General features: G+C 39.6%; 1 protein-coding gene across 3 annotated transcripts in view; it reads left to right on the forward strand.

Annotated features, from left to right (window-relative positions):
* Nucleotides 1-1,230: 1,230 nt before the first annotated feature.
* Carnmt1 (carnosine N-methyltransferase 1) overlaps nt 1,231-27,008 on the forward strand; it is a 32,826-nt gene continuing 7,048 nt past the window's right edge. The window contains exons 1-6 of one of the 3 annotated variants that reach the window (XM_028874895.2): nt 1,231-1,671; nt 8,947-9,142; nt 10,098-10,261; nt 20,876-21,016; nt 22,066-22,244; nt 24,070-24,183. In XM_028874895.2, coding sequence (XP_028730728.2) covers nt 1,469-1,671; nt 8,947-9,142; nt 10,098-10,261; nt 20,876-21,016; nt 22,066-22,244; nt 24,070-24,183 — 997 coding nt within the window. In that variant the 5' untranslated portion in view covers nt 1,231-1,468. Of the gene's footprint in view, nt 1,672-1,708; nt 1,947-8,946; nt 9,143-10,097; nt 10,262-20,875; nt 21,017-22,065; nt 22,245-24,069; nt 24,184-27,008 lie in introns of those variants that run through there. The other 2 variants (XM_037205229.1, XM_028874896.2) reach the window with 2 other exon arrangements.

A 27,008-nucleotide genomic window follows, 5' to 3' on the forward strand; every position in this document is an offset into this window, starting at 1 on the left:
GTGAAGGGTATCAGCTCATGTACTGAAATTTTACACTTCATGTTTGGGAATTTGTTTCCCCTATTTTTAGAGAATTGTCTCTGGTAATCCTAAACTGTCAACAGAGGTAATGTTTTCATTAAAAAAAAAATAGGGGGGTGGAGAGATGGCTCAGCAGTTAATAGTGCTTCCTGTTCTCCCAGAGGTGGTAGTTTGGTTCCCAGAAACCACATTTGCTTGTAACTTGAGCTCCAGAGCAGTTCAGAGGCCTCTTCTGGCCTCTGTAAGCATTCTCGCACATCTGGCATTACGCCTACCCCACATACATATAACTAAAATCAAATATTTTAAAATACACTAAAATTTTAGAGAATTCTCATGTAAACTGTAAGCTTAACATACAAATAAAACTTTTAGCATTGCTTTCATTTCAATTAAATCATGAAAATACGAAGCTAGTTATTTTTCAATGTATCTTTTCAACAAAGTTTGAGATTGTTGAGCGTGCTTAACTTCTGAATAAAGTATTTTCTTTTTACTATTATTTTGTAAAACTGATTTGTTATATGATGTACCTAATTCACCAGAAAGAATTATTTTCTAAGAATAACATTAAGTGCAGGTAGGGGCAGCTGTTTTAATCCCGAGTCCAGAGAGAAATGAAGCGGAAAGCAAATAAAGGAAAGTTAAACAAAAGACAGGAAGCGATCAGACCCAGGATGGCCAAGGGTCCCTGCTGGATCCCGGACTGTTAATGGTTTCCACAAACATCTGCAGCCATCGAAAAGCGATGAGGGCTTTTTATATGTATATGTTTCGTGTTCTGAGACGGGGTCTTGTTATAGTGCTACACAGGCGGCCTCGGCTTCCAAAGTAGCCGAGATTACAGAAGGTCGCCTCTATACCAGACTGCGGTTAGGACTTGTCATAGGTCGCTAACCACAGATGTGTGTGTGCCTCCTAGCATCTTGAGTTTAAAAGGGGATCGCAAGACCTTTTTGAGTTTCTGAAGTTAAAACATTCGAAATCAACTTAAGGAAGTCTTTTTCTTTCTCTTTCTGGTCCCTTCCAGCCTCAGAGTCCGCCCTACTCCATCCAGCCAGTCAGGCTCGTAGCCCCCACCCGCCCCTCACAGGTGCCCGCCGCCCAAGCCCCGCCCCACCGAGGAGCTCCTCCTCCACCTGGCCCTAAGCCCCGCCCTCCGAGCGTCACCGTACGTCAGCGCGTCGTAGCGGAAGCCCGGCAGCGAATGAGCGCGGGCGGCCGCGGCCTTGGCCTCGTTGTCAGCGCGTGCGCGCCGAGTGCGCGAGTCCCCGAAACCCTGGCGGAGCGCAGCGCGAATGGAGGCCTGAGGGCGGCGGGGGCGGGGCGCGCCGCGAGCGGGGGCCGTGGCCGCGGCGGGCGCCGTCTAGAGGAGGCCCGGCCGTCCGCCGCCACGCACTCGGGCGCGGGGAGACGCAGGCGGGTCAGACCGTGGGCCGCGGCGGCGATGCAGCGACGGCGGCGCGCTCCGCCCGCGTCTCCGCCGGCCCAGGACGGCGGGCGCGGCGAGGAGGTGGAGGTGCAGTTCTCCGCCGGGCGTTTGGGCTCGCCCGCGCCTGCCGGGGCCCCCGCGCGCGCCACCGCCGAGGACGAGGAGCGGCTGGAGCGCGAGCACTTCTGGAAGGTCATCAACGCGTTCCGCTACTACGGGTAAGGCGCGCCCTCAGCCCGCCCGCCCGCAGCCAGCCTCGTGGCGGCTTCGCGGAGCTCACGGTCACCTGCGCGCAGTCCTAGGGCACGGCTCCCCACTTTCCCCGGAGCCGCCGGGAAGAGCGTGCACTTTCTGTAGAGAACTGAACGGTGCTGCCGAGCGGCTCTCACCGGATGGGGAAGGGGAGAAGTGGTCCCGGAATCCCAAAATGTGCCGCTTGGTAAGGGAAAGAGAGCAGGCACCGGAGCCGGCTCTATGGTCTCGTAGTCTGTGAGTAAGTGTGGAATTCCTTTCGTGGGCTAGGCATGGTTGGAGGACCCTTAAGTGTGCTCCCCATTCGTAATTCAACTTCCTAACTTTAATGCTTCGTCTAGATAGGTGTTTAGATAGCCTAATCAGAGTGTGTAAATGCAGGTCTGAATGGGTTTTTGTGCACTTGGGTTTTCCGGGAAAGAGAATACATTTATTCGGATAAGTGATAGAGTCCCTTGGTAGCAATATTCTGAACCTGTAGTTGGAACCACAGAGACAGACATGACCCCTTGTCCAGGTCAAACCATCGTAGATGGGACCCTCGTGCTACTAGTATTATAGTTATTTATATATGTAATTCTTTGCCCAGCTGTGACCCCCTTCAAGGGCAGGGAGTGAGTCTTATTTTTATGTCACAGCCCTTGGCAATACTGTTGAAGCTCTATTTTTAACGAATAAAACATTGTAGCAAAAAAAAAAAAAAAAAAAAAAAAAAAAAAAACTCCTATGCAGCCCTCACCAGTTTTGGCCAGTGGTCACATTACTTTGTTGCTTGTTTGAATTGAGTAGGAGCTGATGGTTACATTGTGGCAGGTGTGACAGGAGCCTGAAACCCAAGGTCTCAAGCTTTCCCATTGGGAGCACTACTGCTTAGCTACACTTCTAGACTCAGGACAGACTTGTTTCTTGGATCAAAGATTTTGATGAAATAATTTACTAATTAAACTGAGAAGGAGGCGGTTACATTGTTATAGTGACACGTTTTACTATTGAAAAATGTAGAGAGTTTGGGAAACACCTGGGCATATAGTGGACTCAGTTAAACTTATGTAATTGTATTCAGTTTCAATATATTGGAGCCAAGAATTGGTGCTTATTACTAGGTATTGGAGGGGTCCTTAGCCTGAGGGAGAGAGGACCTTTGACCTGGAATGAGTGCTGCAATGTAGAAAAGAATGCTGTGTGCATCTTCTAGTTGTAACATGGTTCCCCACGCTTTCATCTCTCTTTAGCAGTTGAATGTGGGATTGGGGGAATTTTCATTAAAGTCCCCCCCCACACACACACACAGGGTTTCTCTGTGTAGTTTTGGTGCCTGTCCTGGATTTTGCTCTGTAGACCAGGCTGGCCTGGAACTCACAGAGATCCCCCTGCCTCTACCTCCCGAGTGCTGGAATTATAGGTGTGAGTCACCACTGCCCGGCTTAAAGTTTTTCCTTATTTGTATGTACTGTCTGTGTGAAACACTTCAAATCTCTGGAAAAGTAGTGTAGCATAAGTGTATGGTTTTTAAAATGCCACTTAGAGGTGTGGGGTAATAAGCCAGCATTGTGTTGCTTTCCAGCATTTTTTGACAGTCTGGCCTTGGAGTGTCTATATTGCAACCACTACTCACATCTGATAGATATAAACATAAATTAATTAATTTATGTTAGAATTAATTAAATTTTAGACCAGGCTGGCCTTGAACTCACAGAGATCCATCTACCTCTGCCTCCCAAGTGCTTAATTAATTAAAAGTTAGAATTGAGCTGGGCGGTGGTGGTGCACATCCTTAATCCGAACACTTGGGAAGCAGAGGCAGGCGGATCTCAGTGAGTTCGAGGCCAGCCTGGGCTACATAGTGAATTCTAGGACAGCCAGGACTGTTACACAGAGAAAGCCTGTCTCAAAAAATCAAGGGGGGAAAAAAAGTTAGAATTGAGTTGCTCGGTCTCACTAGCCATAATATCAAGTGCTCCACTACCTGTTGCTAGTGTACCATATTAGAGTGTATGGGTAGGAGTCTTTTCTTCATCAGACAGTTCTGAAAGCCAGTCCTGTTCTAGACTCCTAGCACATTTTGGAGGGCTTGCTTTTACCACTGTTATAGTGAATAGAAAACTTAGATTAAAGGTCACAGGGCAAGAAATGCCCTTTAGCTCCTGAGTATACCAAAGAATCTGGTGTTTGAAGACATTCTTTAAAAGCAGAGTGCCATTAAAGTTTCTACATTTGGCCAATGAGGTCTTTACAGATGTTCAATTTTGCACACATGAGCAGTATGTGAACCAAGGGGCTTGGATGGCTGCTCTAGGAGGCTACAAAATGACCAAATAGCTAGTGGGCCTTAATAGTTTCCATGAGAGCTAAGTTACCCCAGTTGTAGCATCATAGGATCAGACTGCTTTCAGCTCTGGCAAAATACCCCCCCCCATGTTTTCTTTTGTTTGTTTGTTTCTTTTTCTAATTTTGTGTGTGTGAGGGCATTTCTAGGGTTTGTACATAAACATAGGCTGTACCTCATGAAGCTACACACCCTCAGCCCAAACCCATTAAGCATTTCCCAAAGTGTCTTGTTTTTGGCAGCTCTGAAGACAGCTAGATCACTGGGGTTAAGGAATGTGCTTCTTTTCATCCAGCTCTGTGCAGTTTCCTGAGCTGTCTGAGTAAACACAGCTTACTAATAACTAATAAGTAAATATAGCTCACCTCCCTGCTGCCAAGGTGATATATAGTCTATGAAAAACCAAAAGCAACAGCATGCCTAGCATTGGTTTTTATCGTTGTTCTTATTGAAATGTGGAGATTTGGAAGTGGCAAAGATGGAAGTTGTACCTAGAAGAATTACTAACAGGGCAGGGGAGGGTTGGGGAGACCTTAGGGGGAGATAGCATGCATCTAGCAGCAATATTCCTCAGTAGCGAGCCCTTCAGTACTCTTTAGCCATAATGGGGCCTGTGCTCTGTGGGGCTGAGAAAAGTCATTTGGAGATGATAACCTTATTTGAGTGTTAGCTTTTAAGAAAGGGGACACGTGCTACCAAAACTAGTTTGGTGTTTTTGGTTGTGGGTTTTGAGGTGTGGTGTAAGATGACGGGACAGCCATTGCCTAGGAATACTAGGAAGAAAGTTTGAGCTGCTCACAGTGAATTTTAAATTGTTGCCACACTGCTATTTGCCTGACTTTATGCTAAGGCAACTTTAGAACTATATAGATAGTGATAAAAAAAAATATCTTTCTGAACATCATTTTGTAGCATGAATCTTAAAGAGTCTTATTAATAAAATCAAACCTGAGCCAGGTATTGGGGTGAATGCTGGAAGATTAGAGAAGCAGAACAAGCCACAGCTACCTCACCTCACCAGTTCCTCAGCTGGTCCTGTTTCCTCAGATTGGAAGCCTCTGAGTCCTCATCAAGAATGAATCTCAGCTGAACTGTGCTGCTCAAGGCCTAATAGCTTAACCAGCCAAATGCTTCTAGTTTCTGGTCTTCACGCCTTATATGTCTTTTTGCTTTCTGCCATCACTCCCTGGGATTAAAGGCTCACTTCTTGGGATTAAAGGTGTGTGTCACCATGCCTGGCTGTTTCTAATGTGGCCTTGAACTCACGGATCCAGAGGGATTTCTACCTCTGGAATGCTAGGATTAAAGGTGTGAGTGCCACCATTTTCTAGTCTTTGTATCTAGTGGCTGTTCTGTCTCTGACCCTATATTTTGGGGAACACAATACCACCACATCATTTTGTACTTATCCCTTCAGAGCTGATAATACTGCTTTGGGAAATTTATACCCCCCCCCCCAACAATCTATTGCCATAAGTGAATCTCCCAAGTTAAGCAATTTACTTGTAAGGATTAAAAACTAAAAAGGGTGGGAAGTTCAAGGGTATGAATCACATTTGATGAAGTCCTTCTTGCTAGTGGAGAATCCATAGATCCTTGAGGCAGTATAGGACATCACATGGTAGAAGGAACTGGGCATCCTCAGGGTCTCCTTTCTTTTTCTTCTAAAGCCACACTCCCGTCAGATTAGGGTGCTACCCTTCGGGTACCATTTAATTATTTCCCAGAAGTCCTACCTTCAGATACCGTAGTTGGCTTACATTTCCAACCACTTTATACCTCACAATGAGGATTAAATTTTAATGTGCATTTTTTTGTGGCTACTTGCAAACCATAGTAAATACAGACAGTTGAGAACACAAAAATGTTCATTACTCAATGCCCAGAAGTTAAGAAATAGTTTAGTAAATTTTGGTTGCATAAAGTAGAATGAATGTTAAACAGTCATTTTATATTTGAGAACATATATCCAACCTGACAAAAATACTTCCTGTAAGGGCAAAGAATTACAAATGCTTCTTAAACTTTGAGGTGTGTCTGAATCGTATGTGAGTCTTAGCTAAAAGGCAGATGCCAACTCAGCAGGACATGGGTCTGTCCTGATGTACATTCCTAGCCATTTCCAAGAAGTCTGCTGTTACATTTTGAGTAGCTGTTACATGAAAGCAAGCCAGTCGCCAGGCGGGGGTGGCGCACTCCTTTAATCCCAGCACTTGGGAGGCAGAGGTAGATGGATCTCTGTGAGTTCAAGGCCAGCCTGGTCTATGGAATAAGTTCCAGGACAGGCTCCAAAGCTACACAGAGAAACCCTGTCTCAAAAAATCGGGGGGGGGGGGGGGGGGGAAGCAAGCCAGGCACAGAAAGGTAGATACCTCATGTTATGTGTGGAATCAAAACAGTCACAGATAGAACAGAATGGTAGTCAACCACCAGATGGGAGTGGAGGGGTGAAAATGTAGGGGTAAATATCACTTTATATTCCATAAATGCATGTAACTAGAATTTGTGAATTCAGTCATGAATGAATTTGTCTTAAACAGCTACAAGATGGGTAATATGTGAAAGGTTAGAAGTAGTTCCTTCTAGAAGAGGGATTGCTATTTCTCTTCCCCTGAGCAGTTTTACTTTTCTACGTTTTGCAGGGGAGGGTGGTATTTCTACTGTGGATTTGTTAATATGAAGAAAGTAAGTATGCCTGCTATGTTTTGCATGCTGTATTAGTCAGACTTTGTCACTGTGATAAACCCCAGTGTAACCAACTTGAGGGAGGGCAAATGTGTTTAGATGCACAGGTTTCACCTGGCTGTGTGGAAAGATGACTGAGCAGAGCAGCTGATCTGACAGCCAGCAAGCAGAAAGAATAAGGCTCTGGACAAGATGCCCAAAAGTGTGTGTCCCCTTGCCCCTGTGACCTGTCACCTCCAGCTACCTCTTAGAGTTTCTAGTACCTCCCCCAGAAAGTGCTACTAATTAGGAACATAGTTTTCTCTTTTTTAAGGAAAAGAGCTTCATATTCAAATCACAACAAATGCTTATTATATTCACTAAGTTTTCATATCCAGTGAAGGCTAATTGAATGAACAGAGGACTATAAATGATGCCTACCTTGTGGATTTTGTGGAGATTTATTCTAACCAGTCCATGTTATGTGCCTGCTGGGCAGTTACAAAATTTCAATAAATGATACTTCCATGATTGTTATTTTTACCTTGTTTCATCAAGACACTTTGGGTGTAAAAGGATCACATAGTAGTAACAGACTTGAGGACAGTCATACTGTCCCCAGTGTAAAAAAAAGCCATTGTCAGTGCAACCACTGCCCAGGTGGCCTCTTACATCATCCTCAGGGCCGGGATCCCTACCCGAGTGCCATACATGCTTTTAGAAACTTGACTGTGGCCTGTGTGTGCAGCTAGAGCTTCTTTCGGTGCTTCATTACTCTTCACAGAAAGTATTTACATGTTTATTTTACAGAAGTACTTGTTTTATTTGTAAATAGTTTTTATAGTCTGCCACACACACACACACACACACACAAACACACACACACACACACACACACACTCACACACTTTATCTCTGTCTTAGTCCCATTCTTTTCCTTAGAGAGGGTGTTCCTGAAACTTCTTTTCCTTGCATGCTTGCTCGGTTCCTAAACAGTGTGTTGTTTAATGTTATATAAAATGGAGTTGTATAGCATGTGTTCTTTAATTTGCTGTTTCAACAAATATTTATGTTCTTGATTTTTGTCTGTATTATAGTTGTAGCTGTACTTTGTTCATTTCCCGCCATTCCACTGTATAACTATAATTTCTGCATCCTGACCACTGATAATGGGCTTTCTGTGGTTTGTGGGGTTTTACATGTGTTATTTGACAGCATTGTGGTGAAGATGGCTTGTTTCTTGACTATGTGTAGGAGTATAATTTCTAAATCATAGGGCAGATAAAACGTTACGCTTTACTAAGGATGTTATTTTGTAAAGTGGTTGTACTCAATTCTGCATTCACTATTAGTGTATAAATGTTCTGGTTTTTCCACAATTTCACCAACATTTGATCTAGTTGGATTTCTAGATTTTTGCCAGTTTGGTTGATGTAAAATGACACTTAGCTGTGAGTATGTATTTAGCTTCTAAAAATGAGACTCTGCTGAATAAGCAATCTCTGAAGTAACCATTCAGCTTAGGAAACCTTTGGAATGCAAATTATGAATATTGCATTTGAAACTCATTTGCTTAATACTTTCATATTGTATGCTTTATATTTTTCAAAATTCAACTTGACTGGCTTTTAGATTCAAAACATATTTTCTATTCTATATTATTACTATTTTGATTCTGGGGATTTGACCTAGATTCAACCTAGGATTCAAGCATGCTGGGCAAGTACTTTGTTACTGAACTATATACCCAGACCATTTTAATGTACTTTTACAGCAACATGTTACTACTCCATAATATAGGAATATAAGCCATCCTCCAGTTTTGCCCAAAATGTTTAATTTGAAAATTGAAATTATTAAAAATAATTATAAATTAATCTTTATGTTTCCTCTTAGTGCACATATCTGCTTTTACCATTTTGTTGTTGTTGATTGCTCTGAGAAGTATTTCTCATGAAGTGAAAACAGAAACTTTTTGTTTTTTTTGAGACAGGGTTTCTCTGTGTAGTTTTGGTGCCTGTCCTGGATCTCGCTCTGTAGACTAGGCTGGCGTTTTTTTTTTTTTTTTTTTTTTTTTAACAGAAACTTTATAAGTTTATATCCTTCAAAAATCAAAGGATAGTAAATAAGAGCAGTGTCCCGCATAACTAGGGAATAGTTATATAGGATGACAGTCTTAAAATGAGGTTGGCCTCTGGTGAGAGAATTCTTTTTGGCTATGAAAATAAAATACTTTTTCTGTTTTATTTAGGACCAGTATGCACGAACGAGTGAACCGAACAGAAAGACAGTTTCGATCACTTCCAGATAACCAGCAGAAACTGCTTCCTCAGTTTCCTCTCCACTTGGACAAGATCCGGAAATGCATTGACCATAATCAGGAGATACTGCTGACCATTGTGAATGATTGCATACATATGTTTGAAAATAAAGAATATGGAGAAGATGTATGTGAACCTTGTTCTGTCTCTTTTCATTTTAGGGTAACCATCTGTATGTCCAGGTCTTGCAGGTCATCCACTTTACTGAGAGGATGTTTTCATGTGATGAAGCTAGAGGAACAGTATGCTAGAGATAGCATTTGGTCACTGTTTTTTTAAGCACCTAGATAATTGTTGATGCTTTCACATGGTGTTTTGCATGTTAGAGTATATAAGAGACTTAAATTCCTTAAGACTTTACTAGCTATATTAAGTTAATTTCCATTGTTGCCTTTTCAGTATCTTCTATTTGTTGATATTCATCTTCCACTTTAAAATAAAAATATTTTCACTTAAATCTCATGTGACTGGCAGTAATAGAAACTGAAGTCTCTTTGTATCCCATGGTAGATACAATTTGGCCAGTCTAGTGTGAGCCATCCCTGCTGCCCATGAATGAGCTGGAGGTGTTTTCTTCCCTTTCTTGGAGGGTGGAATGTTCTGTCTCCATAAGCAGTTCAGTGCTGGTCCTTTCCCGAGGAAGAACTGCTTCACTTTGTGGTCGTTTTATGATTAGTGGATCTTCCGCTATTGAGGGTAGAAGTGAGAACACCAAACTTTTTTTTTTTTTTTTTTTTAAAGATTTATTTGTTTATTATGTATGGTGTTCTGCTTACATGGGTGCCTGCAGGCCAGAAGAGAACACCAGATCTCATTATAGATGGTTGTGAGCCACCATGTGGGTGCTGGGAATTGAACTCAGGACCTCTGTAAGAGCAGTCAGTGCTCTTAACCTCTGAGCCATCTCTCCAGTCCCAAGAGAGCACCAAACTTTTTTCATGTAGGGTCTCAAGCTGCTCTTCAGTCCCTTGAGAGGCTAATAATTATCCACTGACTCACCTATATCTTAGTAGATGCATTTAACCATATTCAAAATTGATGCTCAGAAAATAATTCTTTTTCCCCCCTTCCTTTTAAACAGGGCAATGGAAAGATTATGCCAGCATCTACATTTGACATGGATAAATTAAAGTCTACATTGAAACAGTTTGTAAGAGATTGGAGTGAAACTGGGAAAACAGAAAGGGATGCCTGCTATAAGCCAATCATAAAAGAAATTATAAAAAACTTTCCAAAAGAGAGATGGTAAATACTACTGCACTTCTAACCCCTTTCTTTAAGGCGTATAAGCACTTAGCTACAACATTTCATTGTGATTCATTTTCATAGCCACTCTGGGCCTGCATGTTTTTTGCGTGTGTGTGAGAGATCTATTTGTTCCTGGATGTTTCAGTTGTGTGAGGTTGGAGTTTTTATGTTCAGTAACATTGCTCTAGTAATTACGAGAAATTTGAAACTAAAATTAGAACAAATATTCATAGTCCATAATACACACTGCTTTATAAGTTTTTTTTTTTTTTTTTTTTAATAACAAAGCAATAGTGATAGATTTTACTTTATCTCAGTGAGGGATCTGTCCCATAGAGAAGTCATTAACCTTTTTGAACGTAGAACCTTTGGGTATTCTGAAGCTCAGGGTCTGATTTTCAGACTAACATTTGTAAATAAATAAATGCATAGGGCTACAAAGAACCAGTTATTTTGAAGCAAAGTTACTGAAGTCTTTAAAAAGCAAACTTGTGGAGGGGTGGGGTGGTGCATGTACACTACATGAGGGCCTGTGCAGGCTCTTTATAGACTCTGAGCTGGGAGACCCTGTCCTGTCTCCAAAATAAGGTGGGAAGCAACTGAGGAAGACAGTATAAATTTTTAGTGCAACACACACACACACATACACACAGAGACAGACAGACAGTCATATAAACAAAGTAAATAATGTATATTAATTAAAGCAAACACTGTGTTGTTACATACTTTTTATAATGTATTGATTAAGATACACCTGGCAGTGGGTATAAGTACTATATTATGAAAATGCTAAATAGCTTGTACATTATTTTGATAAAAATGTGATTCCTATTGGTGATAAAGTCACAGATATTCCTACACCTACTATTGCTCATTGCCTGCATTTTGTAATTGAGGACAAATATCAATTAATGATTATTGCAGTTAGAATCTGTTGGGGCTGGAGAGATGGTTCAGCAGTTAGAACGTGTACTTAATGCTCTTATAGAGGACTCAAGTTGAGTTTCCAGCTGAACATTATCAGGCAGCTCACAATCACCTGTAATTCCAGCTCCGAAGGATCTAATCGATGCCCTCTCTGGACCCTGTGGGTGTCACATGCTCATCTCCACACACAGACACAAACATATACATATAATTTAAAGTAAACCATTTAAAAAAAATAACAGAGTAAAATCTAATTCTCCTCATGCTCATAAGTCCAGTGAATTTTGTCCTCAGACCCTGAGATTCTTAGGTCCCTGTGTTCAGAACTCCTCAGTTTGATATATCCTTTGAGGAATGTCAGTACCCGTGTTTCTTCTTTCTTTCTTTGAACTTTTAATTTTGGAATAAATTATGGTTCATGAATTGTACAACCGCCTTCCATATACTCTTTTCCAAAATTCATCAAGTTTTGGCATTTTACATCATCGCTGTATCATTCCCACCTTCTCTTTTCCTCCATCTTCCAGGACATGGATGTCTAAAACCATACTCTCAAAATTATTGTGAATCCATTTGAGACTTCAGTTAGTACTTGCCGTGTTTTCTTACTGCTTAAAAATTCACAGTTTTAGTCTTCAGGGTCTCACTGTGTAGCCCTGGGTGGCCTAGAACTTTTGGCTGACCTGGATCACTGAGATTCATCTGCATCTGCTCCTGAGTCTGGGATTAAAAGTGTGTGCCACCACACAGGTGTAGAGTTTATTCTTAAGTCTGTTCCCTTTCAGTTACCAGATTCAGGAAATTGACCCTTGAACACAGTTATGGAGCCTAATAGTATATACTCAGATTTCATAATTGCCCTGGTAGTCTCCTTATAACATTTCCAGTCCATTCTAGAATCCAGTGCACTGGTGGTTCTTATGTGAAGCAGTCTGTGAAGTGATGGTCTTTCTAACCTTCACAGTTGCAGACTGCTTTCCACTAAAAAGAAGACACTTCTCTCTCCTCTGCATATATTTATTCAATGAGTATTGTATTCAGTAAACTATAATCTGTTATTGTTGTTTTAATTTTATTGTTCAAATTCCTTTATCCTTTGGGGATTTTTCTTTTTTAAAATTACAAAGATGCATCTTTTTATTCTTTATTAAAAAAATTTTTATTCATTTTATATACCAGCCACAGATCCCCTTCTCATCCTTCCTCTTGCTCCCCCCACCCCCACCTTTCCCCACCGTGACCTACCCCCCACCCCCTCCTCCTAAAGGGTAAGTCCTCCCATGGGGGAACAGCAAAGACTGGTACATTCAGTTGAGGCAGGGCCAAGCCCCTCCCCCCTGCATCAAGGATGAGCAAGGTGTCCGATCATAGGTAATGGGATCCAGAAAGCCAGTTCATGCACCAGGGGTAGATCCTCCTCTCACTACCAGAGGCCCCGCTATACAACTGCCTCCCGTGCAGAGGGTCCAGTCCAGTCCATTTGTGAAAAATATAAAGTATTTAGGACCCATGTTGTAGTTTCCTGTGAGGGTGTGGCTATTTCTCCGAGGATTTGGTTCCTTGTTATATGGAATGCTATACAGAACTTCAAAGTAGACATGAGGTGTGTTCATTGTTACTCGATGTCATTTGCTTTTGGGCATTCTACTGCACAGACATAAATACACACACTCATACTCAGTGCTGAATTCCTTCTTTTTATACATGGACTATCTCTTTGGTTAGATGCTTTAACTTTATGCTTTTCTGAGGCAGGGTCTCATTGTAGCTCATAAGCTCATGCTGGCCTTGAATTTAAAATGCTCCTGTCTAGATCTATCTCCAAAGTGCTAGGACTATGGGCATGTGCTGCTACATCTCAGCTCAATATAGTTTACAGTGATTTTTTTTTTCTTTTTGATTGTTTTTGTTTTTTTATTCCTGATTCAATAATCCCAACATCGGTGTTTGAGGGTTTGTTTTGAAAACTCCCTTTATTTTCTTGAGTTTTTGCATTAGCAGTTTTGTTTTAGTGGGACATTTTATGTTAAAAATAAAAGTCTACGGGCTGGAGAGATGGCTCAGCAGTTAAGAGCACTGACTGCTCTTCAGAGGTTCTGAGTTCAATTCCAGAACCACATGGGTCACAACCATCTGTAGTGAGATTGCGCCTCTTCTGCTGCAGCAAACATGCTGTATACATAATAAATAAATAAATCTTTAAAAAATAAATAAATAAATAAAAGTCTAAATGAGTGTAAATAAATTAATCAAAAATAAATGATATTTTGCTTTTTCTGTCAGGACACTAGTATAGAGGGCATGTTAAATAATTTGTTTTAAATTTTTGAAATACTTACAAGTATTTATTGCTTCAGACAATCTCTTAGGAAAATTTTCTATAAACCTTGTATCAAGAAATATGGGATTAAATGAACTGGTTTATAAGGTTTTGCCTGCATTTCATCTTCTATTTTGTACACATTGTCTTTAGCATCTTCCAGAGACAAAGTAGTAGGAGAAATTTTGCAACAGTAAGTAGTTACTGGCCTTTTGCATAAAAACTACTTCAATAGTAAATCAACTACTGTGTACACTGGAAATCATTGGCTTATTGATGTCATCTGCAAAGGCTAGGAGCAAGATGTTGTGTTGTTGAGTCAACTTTAACACAGAATGTTTAACTATCTCACCTTGTTTAGACCCCCCCCCACTGTGTGTGTGTGTGTGTGTTGTGTGTGTGTGTGTGTGTGTGTGTGTGTGTGTGTGTGTGTGTTTGGTTTTTCGAGACAGGGTTTCTCTTTGTGGTTTCAGTGCCAGTCCTGGAACTTGCTCTGTAGAACTCACAGAGAACCTCCTGGCTCTGTCACTTCCCCATTGTGTCATGTAGTTTATTTTCAGAAGAATAAACGTAAAAGTCATGGTGTAAATGCTTGTGACTTTTTGACATTTTGGATTGTACTTTCTGAATAGCGTCTAGCTTTCTTGTAGTTTTTTTGGGGGTGATTTCCACATATACTATCATGCAAAAAATCTTTCTTCCTTCCCAACTTGAATGCCTTTTAACCCTTGTTTTTTGTTGTTAGGGGAAAAGCTTTCTCTTTTTCCCCACTGAGTATAATATTAACTGTGAGGTTTTCATAATTCCTTTTTTCTTGTTGAATAATTTCCATCTTTCTTAGAAAGGATGTTGGATATTGTTAAATACCTTTGGATTCTATTGAGCAACCTTGTTGAGGTTCCCCTGCCCCATTTTACTAAAGTCTCATTTTCTCGTGTTAAACCACCTTTGCCTTCTTGGAAGAAGTCACATTTGGTTATAGTTTCCTAAGCTTGTTACTGGGTTAGACTTGCTAACATTTTATTTGAGATTTCTATACTCAAGGGATAGTGGCTATAGTTTTATTTTTGCTAGTAAGCCTCGCCTTGTACCCGTGGGACATTGAGGTGATGACAGCTTGTTTTTTATTCTTCTCTGGAAAATAGGAAGCAATCTTCAGTACTTTGAGTTGAAATACTACAAACTTCAGTCCTTAAAGGCTGCTGTATTCAGTCACAGCGCTACTACACATCTGTTTACGTGCTGCCTGTGGACCCTAGAGCTACTCCTGTGCTAAGGTTCTTCTCAATGTCAGTTTATGAAAGATTCCATAGCTATTAGAATAATGAGCTAATTCCTTATATTAACTTTTTATAATTGTTTTAAGTTTATAAACTTTTATGAACATCATTACTTCTTTTTTGTTTGGTTGGTTTTGAGACAGGGTTTCTCAGTGTAGTTTTGGTGCCTGTCCTGGATCTTGCTCTGTAGACCAGACTGGTCTTAAACTCACAGAGATCCTCCTGCCTCTGCCTCTGCCTCCTGAGTGCTGGAATTAAGGGCGTGCGTCACCACCGCCCGGCAAATATCATTACAAATAATAGGGATATTATTTGTTTTAAAGTTTCTAGTTTTTATTCTCTCTGAATGTCATTGGTCCTTTGCTCAATAAAGTACTAGATAATGGCTTCTTTAAAGTGTATGTATCCCTGAAAATTCAAAATATCTTTGTTTCTGAAAGTAGATTGTAAAGTGAGGCTCTTTAACATTTGAGTGTACCAAATTTTGAATGAATTCCAAAGGCTAAAAGGTCAGACGCTTATGTCAACATAATTTCAGGTATTTATAATTTTATTCATATTCTTGAATAATATATGCCATTGTGTTTAATCAGCCTTTCAATACTAGCCTATCCAAAAAAAGCATGTCATTATTAAAGGCACTTGGTAAGCTTGCACATCGCTGCTGTTTTACAGTTGCTTTTCTGCTGTGATAGTGTAAGTAGGTAAATGGTTCTCGTAAATTACTTTACAAGTAAAAGAATAATAAAAGGCATTTTTCAGTAGGTGAAGATTTCAGCGTTGAGGATTCAGAAGGATGTGACTCGCCTGTCACTGCTCTCTAGTCACCCACTTTCCATTTCTGAAAACAGCGAATGTCACAGGCAGGATAAGGACACACACACACACTCATAAACCTTAAATGAAATATACAGGGTGGGGGTGTTTATTCCCCAGTCTTAGAGCTGATGGGAAAATTAGGTATTTCCTTCTATATTATTTTGTCTTGTTTTATTTAGATTAGTTGCCTTACTGTAGATAAAGAAAGTTAAACAGTAAGGTCACACACATATCGAAGTCCTAGCTTTCCCATAAAATGTAAACTCCCAGAGCCAGGTGTAGGTGTGGTGGTCTGTACCTGTGCTCCTACGGGGCTGAGGCAGGATTATGGTAAATCTGAGGCCGGCTTGTGTTGCATAGCAATACCCTGTCTCAGAGGAAGAAAAGGGCCTGCATGAGACACATTAGTTATAGCCCAGAATTAGTTCTAGAGAAAGCCTTGTCTGGGTCTCAGATGGTACCACAGCAGGCATAGGAACTTAATGTCCTTATTTATACTTGAACTGGATTTGACACAGTTTCAAATGCTTGTCCTTACTGAGATTTCAGTGATGGCCATTCTGAGATGTCTATGAAGATAGCATATTTACAAGTATGCATAGAACTATCTGGACTCGATCATTAAAATGTTCTATTGTAAACATGTTTATTTTACCTGTTTGTCCATGTTTGGAAATAATGTGCTTGAGTTTTTAAGTACAAAATTTGAAGGTACAGATTGGCTTTTGCAAGGGTCTGTTTGCTGATGAGGAAACATTTTCTACATTTTCCCAAATGCCAGATCGCTGGTCTCTGCTTTGGTTTTAACCTATGGTGCTATTGTGAACATTGAAGTTAGCAAACAGCACTCTTCATTTTATTTACATTTAAAATCCAAGCTTAGCCTGGCATTGGTGGCACACACCTTTAATCCTAGCACTCGGGGAGGCAGAGGCAGGTGGATATCTGTGAGTTTGAGGCCAGCCTGGTCTACAGAGTGAAGTCCAGGACATCCAGGGCTACACAGAGAAACACTGTCTTAACAAAAACAAAACAGCCGGGCGGTTGTGGCACACACCTTTAATCCCAGCACTCCTGAGGCAGAGTCAGGTGGATCTCTGTGAGTTCGAGGCCAGCCTGGTCTACAGATCGAGATCCAGGAAAGGCGCAAAGCTACACAGAGAAACCCTAACTCAAAAAACCAAAACAACAACAACAAAAATCAACCAAACAAAAACAAACAAACAAATCCAAGCCTAGCTGAATATGGTGGCTCTTAAAATCAGCAATCCAGATATTCAGGAGGGAGAGGCAGGCGGAGCACCAAGTTCAAGGCCACTGTGTGACTCAAGTGAGCTTGAGCTCAAGTCTGAACTGTTTTCTTAAATATGAGCACAAGGATAGTGTAATGCTTAACATTTGATAGAATAGTATGTATTGAAATTTTCATCCAAATAAACAAAACAATAAAGGAAGAACAACAAAACAGATCTTCAATTTCCCTGTCTGCTGGTTCAGTGCTATAAAGTACAGAGATATTGAAGGAAAGAGACATTTGAGCCTGTCTTAAAGGCTCCCAGTTTTTATCATAAGAACAATTAAGTTGCTTTTGTTACTGTTTTAAGTTTTTAATTGATTAGCCTATTTTAAGACAATTTGGGGTGATGTTTGTTTAGAGTATGTTGGTACTCACTATACTCCAAAAAGACGTTGACAGGCAGAGTTGAAAATTAATCTTTCTCATAATTTTTAGGAAAAATACTGTTTTAAAGAAGCATTTTTCTATTTATAGTAAAATAAAGGTTTTAATTATATTTATGAAGGGATTTGTTAGCTTAAGGGAATATATTTTAAAGAGGAAATATAGAATGCCAGATGTAGTTGTGTAGAGTGAAGAACATTTTCTCTCATTCTGAAAACAGGTATGTGTTTTAGACTTCATTCAGATCAGAATTTCAAATGTTTATACCTCAGTGGTAAGCTGTCCAAGATTAATAATTCAAAAGAAAATGGCATAAAAGGAATATAAGACAATATTACAAGAAAGTCAAATCTAAAAATCTGTTAAGAAGCCATTTTTCATACAATGTACTGCAAAATTTAAAAATTAAGGACCAGTGAAGCTGTGGAGAAACATGTTTCTCATGTAAGAAAAAAAATTAGTAAAAATATTATGGAGAAAAAATTTTTTATGAAGGACAATTTTGTAGTTTTTGTCAAAATCTTTCTTAGAGTTCAATTTTGTTGAATCTTATTTACAGATATACTTCTGAATGTGGAAATTATTCTAATATTGTAATGCTAAAATATTAGAAGTAATGTAGATGCCTGTAATTGGGTTATTTATTTATTTATTTAGGTTTTTCCAGACAGGGTTTCTCTGTGTAGCCTTGACTGTCCTGGTCCTGGTATAATGTGTCTTAATGATTAATTTGTATAGACCACTGTTCAGAATTTTTGGACATATGCAGGCTGTAAATATAAGGTCCATATGTAATTTTAAATGCTTTGAAGAATAGTGGAAACAAGGAATCTATAAACTAAATTTCTAGAATATTTCTACCACCAGGGGTCAGCCAAGTGTCACTCTGATGATACCACAAAACAAAGTATAGTGTGTTAGAGTTTGCTGATTGGTAAAGGAAAGGTCCAATTAATGAAAGCTCTGTCACACACATTTACTGTCAGTAAAAAAGTAGCCTAGTCTGCTTGTGTCTGTTTAGTCTTGTCCTTATAAGTCCACCTCTTCTTCACTCCTGTCTTGAATGAACTGCTGAGATTTTTTCCTCCTGTGTTAGGGTCACATTTTGTAGTAAATGCACCTTACTAACTTGGTCAACTTGCTACTTTTTTGCTGAGAATCTCAAGCTGGCAACATTTGATTATGTGGCCACATTTTATATATCTATCTGTTCCTAGTTTTTAAAGTTTTAAAATCACCACATCTGTATTTTAAATTTGTTTCTCTTCTCCATGAAAATAAAAAATGCTCGAGACTTCTTAAAGATTCAAATCAGCATGTATACCTTTGGGGGAAACATCTAGTTAATATTACACATTTAGGAAATGTGTAATATTTGTTTGGTTCTTGATCAGTCATGTTTTTATTCTACCAACTTTGTGTTAAAGCCCTTTGAAAACACCTTTTTGTCATAATACAAATAGTGTGAAGACCTGGAATATCTGCTAACTTGTGAGGCAGGGGCTTGATGTACCCCTGTGTTTTGTGTCTTGGTACCTTTTAATAGTAGTATACACTCTTAAAATGCACTAAGTTCATAGTTCTGGTTAGGGAAATTTTGATAAAAAGCAATCATAAAGCTAATCTTCCATAAGTTACCAAATTGTTCTTGTTGGGTTTTATTTTGTTTCTTTAAAGATAGAGTTTTTATTGTGTAGTTCTGGTTGGCTTGGAACTTGCTGCATAGCCAAGGGTGGCCTCGAATTCACAGCAATCTGCCTGCCTCTGTCTCCTGAGTGCTGGGATTGAAGGTGTGTGCCCATTCCTGGCAAGTGTATTAGTCAAACATATGTTCCCTAAATTGATATATAAAACCAAATAACCTTGGGCTGCTTCCTTTGGGACTACATTTGTAGAGTGAATTTTCAAATGTCTATAAGTTTGTGTATGTACATGTATGTGGGTACACGTGTGTGGAGGCCAGAGGGAACATTGGATGTCTTGCTCAGTTGTTCTCCATCTTATTTTTTTAGATAGGGTCTCTCACTGGACCCGGAGCTCACTAATTCAGCTAGGTAGCTTGGCCAACAAGCCCTAGGGATCCTCTTGTCTCTGCCTTCCTGGGCTGGGATTACCTGGCTGTTTGGAGATGCAATTCCAGTCCTCAGGCTTGCATGGCAAGCACTTTATTGACTGAGCCATTTCCCTGGCACTTTCTTTTTTTTTTTTTTTTAATGGAATATGTAAAGATTGCTTTATAGAATACAATGCTAGCAAAAATGCCCTATTGCTTTCTGAGAGTGCAAGACCTCAGGGAACAGGTAGTTTATAAGATTTGAATGGTTTGAAATAGAATTGGATTTGTGAACCAAATTTTGGAAACATAATAGTTAAATTCTTTTTTTATAAAAACAATACTAACTGTTACACACATTGTCCTTTGGTTCCCTATACAAATGTCATTTTCCCCACATTAAAAAAAAAGTTATGTGTATGTGTATGTGTGTTCCCATGTGTATACCAATGCATGCACATGGGCTCATATGTGGAGGTCAGGGGATAGCCCAAAAGGGTTGGCTCTCTCCTACTATGTTGGTCCCAGGGATTGAGCTCAAGTTGTCAGCCTTAGTCACAGCTGCTTTTACCCACTGAGCAATCTTGCTGACCCTATAATTTGACTTGTCAGGGTTCCTGAGAAAAGTTCCCTGCTGCCTGCTTTTTTTTTTCCCCTAAAACTTATTGCAATTTGAAAGCAGACTAGCAGAACTTAGAGAAAAGAACATGTAACGGCAGTGTGATGGGATAAATAGGACCCCTGGTCTGGTGCCATATATTTGTCATGAATGCTTGTCTAGAAGTACTTGAAATGGGAGCTGTGTTTGAGGCCAGTCTGGGGCAACTTAATGAAACTCTTTTGAAAAGAAGGCAGTTGCCCATTTTCTCCAAGAGAATATCCATCCCTCTACTCCTTCCTCTCTCTCTTGGGAGAGAGGTAGGGGCAACGGAAACAGTTGTCTCCCAAGCTGCTCTGGAATTTACAGTGAGGACCAGCTAGTCTCAAACTCACTGGCAGTCCTTTGAGCCTCCCAGTCATGGAATTGCAGGTATGAGTTACTGTGCCCAGAACTGCTGCTTTTTCCTTTTTGTACCTGAGTTATTTTAGGATGCTTTATGTTATTATATAGTCATTTATTTGGTTCTGTAAATCATTGTGTTGTATGAGCTTAGAAGTGTCTTCTGCCTCATGATAAACTAATTGTTCAAATGTCCCATATGTAATTTGGGGATCACTTTGGGAAAATTATCTTCCCAGAAACGGGAATGACTGTAGGTCTTTAGATACAGTGTGATTCTATTTTTTTTTTTTTTAAGTTTTTTTTTTTTTTTTTTTTTGGTCACTTGATAATGTGATAATTCTTTCTATCTCTTGTTTTTATTGACATTTAGAAATACTTCAGTTTTAAGAAGTCAAGAGTCTAAGTTAGCTTATGCTTATTGAATAATTCAGTACACTTTTAGTTGTTAATGTGGATTTTGTCTTTTTTTCTTTCTTAATTTTTTTTCCTCTTTGAGGGGCTGGATATAATTGCCTTGTTTCATTTCAGGGATCCTTCTAAAGTAAATATTCTGGTACCTGGTGCTGGACTAGGAAGATTGGCCTGGGAAATAGCTATGCTAGGTTATGCTTGTCAAGGAAATGAATGGAGTTTTTTTATGCTCTTTTCTTCCAACTTTGTACTCAACAGGTATTTAATTTACTTTTTGCTGGAAATAGTAAATTCTCAAAATCAAATTGCTTTACCTATTTTTGAACAATTCTGAATTAGAAGAAAAGTATATAATACTTGACTGATACAGATCATATTTACATTAAATTCATAATGTTTATACCAATTGCCACTGTAGCCAGTGTTAATTAGCTAACAGTGTTGACACAGGGCAAGCAAATAACCATTTAAAAAGTAATTGAGCATTCCATGAATATAGGAAAGGTTTTTTCTTGTTTTTTTAAGCTTTTTCACCTTTTGTTTCTTGGTGAAGAGTTTATGGTAGCAATTGTAACTATATTCCCTGACTTTGCAGTAAGTGGCCATACATGTTCATATGACTGATTTGGAATGAGATCTGAGAACTTCTGTGTCCTCTACCAGAAAAAAAGAGTGACCATTTTTTAAGTCAGGAGGTACAGGGGACAGTGTGTTAGAGACAGAATTAGCTGCCTGTTTCAATAGCACGTCACTGGTAACGTATTCAGTTCTTCAGTGCAGTGCTGTCATTGGTGGCAGTATGAGTTGCTGGTGAGATGGGGGAAGAAGAAGGCTACGTGTAGAATGGTAAAAGTAGGTAACAAGTCTAGTTTCCTTGTTTTTACTCAAATGTGAGGTTCAGGAATACATTTTTGCTGGATGTGGTGGCACAGGCCTCTTATCTCAGCTTTTGTGGGGTGAAAATAGGAGGATCAAGAATTCAATGTCATCCTCAGTTACACAGTGAGTTCAAGGCCAGACTGGACTACATAAGACCCTGTCTCAAAAACCAACAAAATTTTAGTAATTTTTTATAAATCCAAATGAATAGCACATGTGAGTCTCTGAATTTGTTTCTTTTAATCCACAATTGGTCATCTACATGTATACACAGCTTCAGATAACTGAGTGCAGTATAGATTGACACTTTTCAAGTCTAATAAGTTACATGTGAAAACCTTCAATCAATAGATATTTTAGTGCTTGAAGTAGGTTCTTTTTTGGTAAAATGTGTAGTTAACATTGAACCTTATGCTCATATTTTACAGATGTTCTGAAATTAACAAATATAAACTTTATCCCTGGATCCATCAGTTTAGCAATAATCGGAGATCAGCTGATCAGATTCGACCCATTTTTTTCCCTGATGTTGACCCCCACAGTCTTCCTCCAGGTTCTAACTTTTCGATGACAGCAGGAGACTTTCAGGAGATTTACTCAGAATGCAGTAAGTTCAAAGCAAGTATTTAAAGTTCTTATCTGTTATTCTAAATGATGACCCAATGTTATAACCGTTTGTTTCAGTGACAGAATATAAGGTGTGCAATGTCAGTGACAACAGAATATTTTCAAGGTTGTGTAAAAGGCAGTGACAGGAAATGTAAAGAAATATATGTACATTCAAGAGATGTTGGCTCTGTTACTAAAAGATAACTTTTAAAGAGTTCAAATATGTGCCGATTGCAGTAAGGACGGAAATAAAATAGTGTGGGAATGGAGCTTTCTTGTAAAGAGGCTGTGACTTGATGGACAGAGACGAATAGTTATTTGAGGTACAAAGACACCAAAGAATAAGGTCATCGCGGACTGCAGCAGGGTCAGATTGGCAAGGAAAGAAGCTTTATGGGAGATATGTCTTAAAAAGTAGGTTAGCTTTGGTTGTAGAATTGTGTCAGGTTGGAAAGTTAGATTTCAAATTTTTGGAGACATTGGAGGGAGGCAGTAATGGACAAGGGACGAGTGTAAATGTGCAGTAACAGGAAGAAGGAAAACAACTCTGCACAGTAGCAAGAGCATTCTTTCAAGAAAGATCTGTTTGCTGCCTGTTAAATGCCAAGTGCATTCTAGAAATTCAAAACACAGCAGTTAGTGGGACAAAGTCCCTAGGCACAGGGGACTTATAACTCTGGAAGAGACAGAGAGGCCGTAACATACAGAATTGTTTGGAAGAAAGTAAAGTAAGTCCAAGAGTAGAAACTAAGAAGGAAATTGTCACATGTTTAGGGATGGCAAGGGGGTTAGGAAGAGCGCTTGGCTGTGTTCAGCAGGGGCTGTGGTGAAGGGAGTAAGGGGATGAGGGAGATAAAAGGGCATAGGGTTGGTTGGTTAGGCCAACTCAAAGCAAGAAGTTTGAATTGTACTCTGAGAGGACAGGAAGCCTCCGGAAGACAGCTTGGAGCAAGGGTAGCAACAAAGAAAGATGTATCAACCTGCATTCTGAAGTTAGAAAGGAACAACTGGGAGAGGTTAAGCTGTTGGGTAAATAAATGTTAAGGAACAAGATCTCAGACCAGTGAAATAGTGGAAAGCATCATGATGCAACTAAGAATCATTTTCCTCTGACTGGGACTGGAAGAGGACGCAGGTGATCCCTTTTGGGCCAGGAACTTTTACCACATCAGGATTAGAGTAGACACTACATCTTGAATCTGGTCTCTACCTCTGCCTGGCAACAGCTTCCAAGAGCTAAACAGTTTTTTGGGGGGTGGGATGGGGGGCACCTTTGCCTGTGTTTTCTCCAGCCAACTTCTCCCTGATGATTATCAAGAAATAGTAGGTATTTGGGTATTTTAATGTCATCATTTCTCAAATTGGCAAGAAAGGCCTACCTAAAACCTGCCAGAACCAGTCGTTAACACTGGTTTAAATCGGAACTCAAAAATTAAGGTGACTATTTTGTTTTTAACAGATTTTAGATGAGAACTAGGGTAGCCCAGTCACAGAGCACTTTCCTAGCTCAAGACCCTAGGTTTAGTTACAAGCATCACAGAAGTAAACATAGTAAAACTAAAGGCTAGCAGTTGAGTAGATGCTAAGCAACTCTTTAACAGTATCATTTGGTAATATGTATTGATGTGTTAATAACGAATGATTTCTAAATTGACTACTGTATTTACTATACTATTATCATCTTGATTATAGTGTTGATCAGAATAGTACAGTGTCTGCATCCTTTCAGTTAAATGAAATATTAATATTCTGTAAGAGTTAATTGGCAAGCTTAATAGATAGGTAAAAATAACCGATGCAGTGGTCTGATTTCTGTTGATTAGATACCTGGGACTGTATTGCCACCTGCTTCTTCATAGATACAGCTCACAATGTAATTGATTATATTGATACCATATGGAGAATACTCAAGCCAGGTGGAATTTGGATAAACCTTGGTAAGTGCTTTAATGTTCATTAACATTTTATACATCAGGCTGGGGATTAGAGCTCTTTTCCATTTGGTAGTGGCACAGTACCAGATGCTTGTGAACATATAATTATGCTGTATTATCTATTAGACCACATTCAAGTGGGTGATAACTCCTGAAAGCAGAGGCAGTCCAAGCATTGGGATGTCCCTCTTAGGGCAGCCTATGGGTCTTAACTGGGGCTCATACTAAGTTTAACCTGCTGATTCGGTACTTAGTCCCTTGTACTCTTCCCCCACTCTGTGCATGCAGTGGCATTTCATTCTGTTAAGAGAAGAGTGTTTTCAGAGACTGAAGAAGCAAGCATGGGGCCTGCACGGGTCTGCACCAGGTTTTGCGGATATGTTATGGCTGTTAGCTTGATATTCTTATGAGACTCCTAACAGTGGGAACGTGTGTATCTCTGACTGTTTTGCCTGCTCTTGAGACTCTTTTCTTCCTGTTGGGTTGCTTTGTCGAGCCTCAATATGGGGGCTTTCATCTTGTCTTATTGTATGTTGTTTTGTCCTGTTTTCCTGTCATCTCTTGGAGAGGGACAGAGGAAATGGAGGGGGAGTAGATCTTGGGGGAGGGTAAAAGTGGGGGGAGCTAGGAGGAGTGGAGGGAAGGGAAACTGGTTGGGATGTATTGTATGAGAGAAGAATCTATCAAAGGAAAAAAAAACATTCACAAGGAAAAGAAGAGAATGTTTTTATTGTTTTAAATCTTTGGAGGGAGGATTTTACCTTCGTCATGGAATTTTTCTCTCCAGTAGATGAGATAGTTTTTCTAACTACCATGAGTTTAAGAAGCAATAGAAATACAATTTCATATATGCAAAAAAACCCTTTGTACTTTGAGCCTATTGCTTGATACTAGAAATAAAAGTGAGTATGACTTGTTCCTTTATCAAGAATCTAAAGGGAATTGCCTATTTTATCATCTTAAAGGTAGAGGGAATATGGTGAAATGTCCATTTAAGTGTGCCCTATGTTTAGAACATTAACCATGCTTAGAAGATGAGGCTTTCATGATGAAGACTCTACCACAGAAGAGGACGGATACATAAAGACCTAGTTTATTGCTGAGCTTCTGTCAATTACTATGTAATGATTTTATTTTTACTGGAAATTGTTTTATCAGGACCAAGACTAGAAGTAGTAAGTCTTCCCACTCTCTCTTCAGAATTTTGTAAGATTAGATGAGAACAGCTGTAAAATGCCATCATCATAAGAATCAAATATCTCAAACCTTAGGACTTTAAAAGTAAATGCTTTGGGAAAGTTGGCCCAAGGAATGATTGAAGGACACTACTGAGAATCTATGTGTTCCCTGTGATTTAGGTATCCTTATAAATACTTTAAATTTATAATAGCCCTATCCTGTTTGTGGTCCTAGGGGTCATAGTAGGGTCTTGTGCATCTAGACAAGTGCTCTTTCCACTGAGCTACATTGTCAGCCTCTCAGGGCAATCCTAATGAAAAGGCTCTATTTACTAATAGTGGAAGAACATGAGTCCTGGTTAAATAACTACCAGAAAGGTCCTGGAGTGTACTTGTGGTGAGAGACAGGCTCATAGCCTGACATAGTCACTTTGTGCTTAGCATTAACACGACACTATATATACAAAATTGAAGGTTTGGACACTAGTTATTGTGTTAGGATAAGGTTTGTTGTCCTTCTAAGGTACTTTATTTAACTGATAAAAGCAACTTTGTGCACGAACACTTGTTTTATTAATATTTTATTAAGTTATATAACAAATGCCTAAAACAAAGTTGGCTCTTCTAAGCAGGGAGGCTGTTAGCTAAAAGTAGTTATGCTACAGTATGTCTTCAGTGTCATGAACAACAGACGTCATGGATCAGGTAGCTTACAAGGACAGTTAGACCTGCCAGTCATCTAGCCACAGGCTTTCCAAACAATCTGAGGAATTACAATAATGGAAAAAACCTACCTAAGCTGAATACTTCATAAATAGAGTGTTTTGCATGTATAAGTTAAAGAATATTAAAAATAATAATCAGGGCTGGAAAAATGGCTCTGCAGTTCAGAGTGCATGCTATTCTTGCAGAGGATCAGAGTTCATTTCCCAGCACTCACATTAGGTGGCTACCTGTAACAACACCTATAACCCTAGCTCCAGATGCCTCTAGCTTCCACAGGCACCAGCATTCAGGCACCAGCATCCACATACCTGTGCATGTACACATAATTAAAGGCAAAATCTTTAAAAATAATAATCTGATTTTCCTTAAATATGGGTGTATCCTTGATAAAATCAGTGTTCTTTACTTTTTATACCATGTGCTGGTTCTTTACTCTGTTCCTTCTACCCAGTTGCATGTTTTCCCCTATTGCTTTTAATTCTCTGTCAGTATTTCTGATTCAAATAATGCTCTTGTGTTCCAAGCCAGTTTTGTCTTTCATGGATTAAAAAAAAAAAAGAAAATTAGATATCTCAAGATGATTCTTGTGCCTCCCTGATACTTTTCTAGACCTGGATCTGCTCAAACTCCCTCACCAAATATTGGGAGAAAGTCTTTGATCTTTTGATTAGGCTGGGCTGCTAAAACAATGCCTAACAGATTGGATAAACAGCAGACATTTATTCTGTCATAGTTGTGGAGATGGGATTCCAAGGATAAGGGGTCAGCCAGGTTGATGTCTGGAGAAGGCTCTCTTGTGTTGCGGTCATAGATTACACATAGCTGCTGTCCCAATTAGAGTTACTACTGCTATGATGAAACACAATGACCAAAAGCAAATGGGAAAAAGGGCCTTATTTAGCTTTATATTTCTATATTGCCGTT

The sequence above is a fragment of the Peromyscus leucopus genome, chromosome 1 (genome assembly GCF_004664715.2).
Source record: "Peromyscus leucopus breed LL Stock chromosome 1, UCI_PerLeu_2.1, whole genome shotgun sequence".
NCBI lineage: Eukaryota > Metazoa > Chordata > Mammalia > Rodentia > Cricetidae > Peromyscus > Peromyscus leucopus.